This window comes from Coregonus clupeaformis, chromosome 10 (genome assembly GCF_020615455.1).
Source record: "Coregonus clupeaformis isolate EN_2021a chromosome 10, ASM2061545v1, whole genome shotgun sequence".
Taxonomy (NCBI): domain Eukaryota; kingdom Metazoa; phylum Chordata; class Actinopteri; order Salmoniformes; family Salmonidae; genus Coregonus; species Coregonus clupeaformis.
Window position 1 is genome coordinate 61793777 of NC_059201.1, and position 5385 is coordinate 61799161.

General features: G+C 50.5%; 2 protein-coding genes and 1 pseudogene across 2 annotated transcripts; all 3 read right to left on the reverse strand.

The window, feature by feature from the left end:
- Positions 1–1980: 1980 nt before the first annotated feature.
- LOC121563034 (histone H3-like) lies at positions 1981–2373 on the reverse strand (the record flags this gene model as incomplete). The annotated part of the gene is made up of 1 exon (XM_041875101.2): positions 1981–2373. A coding segment is annotated over exon 1 (393 nt), but the record flags the coding sequence as incomplete, so codon positions are not given.
- Positions 2374–2851: 478 nt separating this feature from the next.
- On the reverse strand, positions 2852–3239 carry LOC123491684 (annotated as a pseudogene).
- Positions 3240–3888: 649 nt separating this feature from the next.
- Positions 3889–5132, reverse strand: LOC121563035 (histone H1-like). The gene is made up of 3 exons (XM_045223335.1): positions 5043–5132; positions 4065–4490; positions 3889–4026 (listed from the first exon to the last, which is right to left on the reverse strand). Exons 1-3 carry the CDS (start codon positions 5130–5132, stop codon positions 3889–3891), a joined length of 654 nt encoding a protein of 217 aa, XP_045079270.1.
- Positions 5133–5385: the final 253 nt, after the last annotated feature.

Here is a 5385-nt window from a genome sequence, read left to right on the forward strand (position 1 = left end):
GTGCATTTATTTTAAACAAAAAAAGTAAGGATAAAACAACAAAAAAAGTGTTGAGGAAAAAAAGAGCAGAGGTAAAATAAAGTGACAGTAGGGCGGCTATATATACACAGGGGGGTACCGTTGCAGAGTCAATGTGCGGGGGCACCGGCTAGTTGAGGTAATATGTACATGTGGGTAGAGTTAAAGTGACTATGCATAAATACTTAACAGAGTAGCAGCAGCGTAAAAAGGATGGGGTGGGGGGGCAGTGCAAATAGTCCGGGTAGCCATGATTAGCTGTTCAGGAGTCTTATGGCTTGGGGGTAGAAGCTGTTGAGAAGTCTTTTGGACCTAGACTTGGCACTCCGGTACCGCTTGCCGTGCGGTAGCAGAGAGAACAGTCTATGACTAGGGTGGCTGCAGTCTTTGACAATTTTGAGGGCCTTCCTCTGACACCGCCTGGTATAGAGGTCCTGGATGGCAGGAAGCTTTGCGCCTGTGATGTACTGGGCCATACGCAATACCCTCTGTAGTGCCTTGCGGTCGGAGGCCAAGCAGTTGCCATACCAGGCGGTGATGCAACCAGTCAGGATGCTCTCGATGGTGCAGCTGTAGAATTTTTTGAGGATCTGAGGACCCATGCCAAATCTTTTTAGTCTCCTGAGGGGGAATAGGCTTTGTCGTGCCCTCTTCACGACTGTCTTGGTGTGTTTGGACCATGATAGTTCGTTGGTGATGTGGACACCAAGGAACTTGAAGCTCTCAACCTGTTCCACTACAGCCCCGTCGATGAGAATGGGGGCGTGCTCAGTCCTCTTTTTTTTTCCTGTAGTCCACAATCATCTCCTTTGTCTTGGTCACGTTGAGGGAGAGGTTGTTGTCCTGGCACCACACGGCCAGATCTCTGACCTCCTCCCTATAGGCTGTCTCATCGTTGTCGGTGATCAGGCCTACCACTGTTGTGTCGTCGGTAAACTTAATGACTTAATTGACTCCCTTTAGGGACCATGGGTGAAAGCAAAACTTTGCAACATCCAATAAATGTTTGGGTAGCTATTTTTGAATAGGGGGGGTTCACACTGCTTTTCGGAAATGGCATTGGCCAATGCCCTACCTTCATATCCTATAGCTTTGATATAGCTGCCGCTTTTATCCCAAGTGACAAGTGAGTCCATACCTTTTAGCATGTGACCCCAGTGGGGATCCAACCCACAACTATGGTGTTGCTAGTGCCATGCGCTGAATACCTGAGCCACACAATCAATCAATCAATCAATTTTATTTTATATAGCCCTTCTTACATCAGCTAATATCTCGAAGTGCAGGACCACTACGATACATTTGACAATACTGTGAAATGCAATACAGGTGGAAGGTGTGTGCTTGCCATCACCATGAGCGTGCCACCCTCCTCCAGGCCACGGATGAGGCATGCAATGACATCAAATCCACAACTATGGCAAAATGCTCAAGACAGGCTTAATGCAAACTAGTGCCTGCTAAACGTTTGGTTTGTTTCATTCCATTTGTGTCATTTGATTACAGGACATCTATGTTGTAATTATCTAAAGAATACGTGGACTTTTTCCTTCAATGATTGTGACACGTCTTCAATGATGTCACAGGGGATAAGAATGATGGAAATGTGATTTCACACAACTAATATTGTCAATTATTAATCTGAACACAATTGTTGTTACTATTCGGCCTATATTATCACTCGTTTCTTTTCCCCCTTCTTTGTAAAGCATTTTACTGTGCTACTATAGTCCAAAGGAAGTGGATGATGCCAGATGGTTGTACACATTGAAGCTAGACTTAAGGCAACTAAAAGGTGCAATACGTAGCTTTTAGACGTGTTAGTTAACAACATACATGGTGGGTAATGTAGAGGTGCGTGTATACATGGACAAATTGTGCCTTTTTGATGGAAATATGGAGGTGGCTCTTAAAAGAGCCTTTTGGAGATCAGGTCATCCTCATTTATGCGCGCTCTCCGCGAATACGGCGGGCCAGCTGGATGTCCTTGGGCATGATGGTCACCCGCTTAGCGTGGATGGCGCACAGGTTGGTGTCCTCGAACAGGCCGACCAGGTAAGCCTCGCTAGCCTCCTGCAGGGCCATCATGGCGGAGCTCTGGAAGCGCAGGTCGGTCTTGAAGAACAGGGCGAATTGTCTCACCAGGCTCTGGAAGGGCAGCTTGCGGATGAGCAGCTCAGTGGACTTCTGGTAACGACGGATCTCTCTCATAGCCACGGTGCCGGGCCTGTAACAGTGAGGCTTCTTCACACCGCTGGTGGCCGGGGCGCTCTTGCGAGCAGCCTTAGTGGCGAGCTGCTTCCTGGGGGCTTTGCCACCAGTGGATTTGCGAGCGATTTGCTTGGTTCTGGCCATGGTGCTTCTCTGACAGTCGGGAGTATAGCCTCGACATGCCTATGTGAAGTTTATAAAGCCGGCAGTGGCACCTGCTGATTGGACACCATCTCCCCACCACCCCGATTGGCCCGTTGCTGAGGCCTCCTTCGTTGGCCATTTGAAGGGAGGCCCGGCCCAAAATTCAGACCCCCGGTGCGCGTGCACAATAGTTCACTGCCGGCACTTTGCGTGCAATAATAGTCGCCAAAGTCAAGAGTGACACCTTATAGCCACGTTGTAATCTAATGCTAGCCTGCTATGGCAAACAAGGCCTAGTAGGTGTTGTTGTTCATGCAAGGCCTCATGTGGGCACAGAATGTCGAAATACGTGTGTATACACCCACTCAATGTGTGGCGGTCATAGAAAGGTACTTTGCGCTTTTGGAGAGCTAGGTGGTTGGCTCTTAAAAAAGCCTTTGGGGGTTGAGTAGTCAAGTTGAAGCCGCAGTAGCGAATTTTACTTGGCTTTGACGGCTTTTTCGGTCTTCTTGAGGAGTAACACTGCCTGGATGTTGGGCAGCACACCACCCTGAGCGATGGTCACACCGCCGAGCAGTTTGTTCAGCTCCTCGTCGTTACGGACGGCGAGCTGCAGGTGACGGGGGGATGATACGAATCTTCTTGTTGTCACGGGCAGCGTTGCCGGCCAACTCCAGGAACTCAGCAGTCAGGTACTCGAGCACGGCGGCCAGGTACACTGGTGTGCCAGCGCCCACACGCTCGGTGTAGATGCCTTTGCGCAGCAGCCTGTGCACACGGCCCACGGGGAACTCGAGACCGGCACGGGATGAACGGGTCTTTGCCTTCGCCCTGGCCTTGCCTCCGGTTTTGCCTCTTCCGCTCATTGGTAGCTTGAGAGTCACAAAGTCTGAATGAGCCGCTTGGCACTTCGAGAGCCTTACTTATACCTCGCAACGATTGGCAACTGGGCCGATGTGGCCTTATCCAATTGGAGCGAGGGACAGACACAGTCAGCCCTAAGCCGGTTCCCACCTACAGACAGCGAGTGAGAGGCTACTTTGTTTCCCTCCGACTTTGTTACTTTGTGTCATTTCACTTGAGCGACAAAATGTCCGAAATGAAATCCTCACATTATTTCTCTCCAAATGGGAAACAAACAGCTGGTGAGGGTGCACTCTTGAGTTTGAATTCGAAGACACTATAGTATTGTTATTGTTATTACATGGCACTTGTAACACATCACAGCAGCCTGCCTCTGAACGGGAATAGCCCAATGGCTCATATACAAATGGCTGAGGGTGCACTCGTGAGTTCGAATTTCTAAGCCATTTTGGCCCTCTATTATATGCCTCTCCCTTCGCACACACCCAGAGTGGGACAATGTTGTGTGCGTAAACGTAGCCTAGTGTGCGTAATTTCTTTCACGACAGGTAGTACATGGAAATCAATGCGCTTTTATGGAAACAGGTGGGTGGCTCTTAAAATAGCCTTTTGTGGTACAACGTGTCGAGTAGAACACTGTTTGTCATAGGTTTACTTCTTCTTGGGGGCTGCCTTCTTGGCCTTGGCTGCCTTGCGCTTGGCGGCTTTGGGCTTGGCTGCCTTGGTAGCCTTCTTGGGGCTCTTGGCCGCTGCGGCGGGCTTCTTCACCTTCTTGGGGCTCTTGGCGGCCTTTTTGGGTGTAGCAGGCTTCTTGGCCTTCTTGGGACTTCTTTGCGGCGACGGCCTTCTTGGCTGTTACCTTTCTTGGGCTTCTTCGCCTCGGCGGGCTTCTTGGCGGCCACCTTCTTTGCTTCGGGGGCTGCGGCTTTCTTGGCAGGCTTCTTCGCCTCAACGGCTTTCTTGTTGAGCTTGAAGGAGCCGGATGCACTGGTGGCCTTTGTCTGGACCAGGGTGCCCTTGGTGACGAGGCTCTTGACTGCGATCTTGACGCAGGAGTTGTTATTTTCCACATCGTAGCCGCCTTCCGCCAGCGTCTTCTTGAGCGCGGGCAGGGACACGCCGCTCCTCTCCTTGGAGGCGGACACAGCCTTGACGATGAGCTCGCCTACGCTGGGTTCCGCTTTCTTGGGCTTGGCTGCTGCCTTCTTCTTGGGTGCCTTGGCCGGCGGGTGCTGGTGCGACTTCTGCCATGTCTATCTGTCGTTTTGTTCTGGTACACACACACGGTCTGCAAGGAGTAGTTTGCTGTAGACGCTGCTCTGCGCTATGGAAGCTCTACACAGAGCAGGGGGCTTGCCTTAAACGCGACATGAGAACCATGTAGACTCAAGCCACCCAGCTCAGCTTCTCTGGGCTGGCCAAATGCTCTTTCACTTGTGTTTTCTGTTTGCCAATATCGGGCCAAAAGTCACCGACAGAGCCGTGTTTTTGGTCCAATAGTGAACGGGCCAGCGAGCAGAATTGTCTCCGTTCAGAATAAAGTAATGTGGGCCGTGGAAGCCCCGTGCATTTTGTTGCGACTCGCTCAAAACCTCACCGTTTGACTATCTGTTGACGCGGTGCGCACTGGTTTTCCTGTGCTATTTGTCTCCTAAATGGGCTAAAAGTGCATCCGATTGCGAGCAGCACTTGTTGTGTAGTGAGCCGAGATGTGTGGCAAGGGAATCATATGGTTTGGGGTTCCCTGACGTGGTCCAGGGTGTTTTTAAAGAAGCGCTCTTTTTGGGACCTTAAAACACATGCACCTGTGAGGCCTGGCTGAGACTAGTGTTGTACTTCAAGTTGTATTCGTCGTATGTACAGGTATCCACATGGTATACACTGTCCAACGACATGCTCACTTGCACTGTGTGTATTAGTACTTGTTGTGCACTGGCAGTGTGTGTTGTTGTTGTATTTGTAGCCTACTATTTCTACACAATGAGATTGTGTGTTGTCTTCCCCCACCCTTCTGGTAGGTAGGTTGGCTGTCTCTACTAATATATTCTTCACCTGCTTGACTCCGCAACGTGACTCGGCTTGGTCTTTGTGTCTTTGTGTCTGTGGGTCTTGGTGTCTGGCTGGCGCTATGGAGGCTGGCGCCCCATG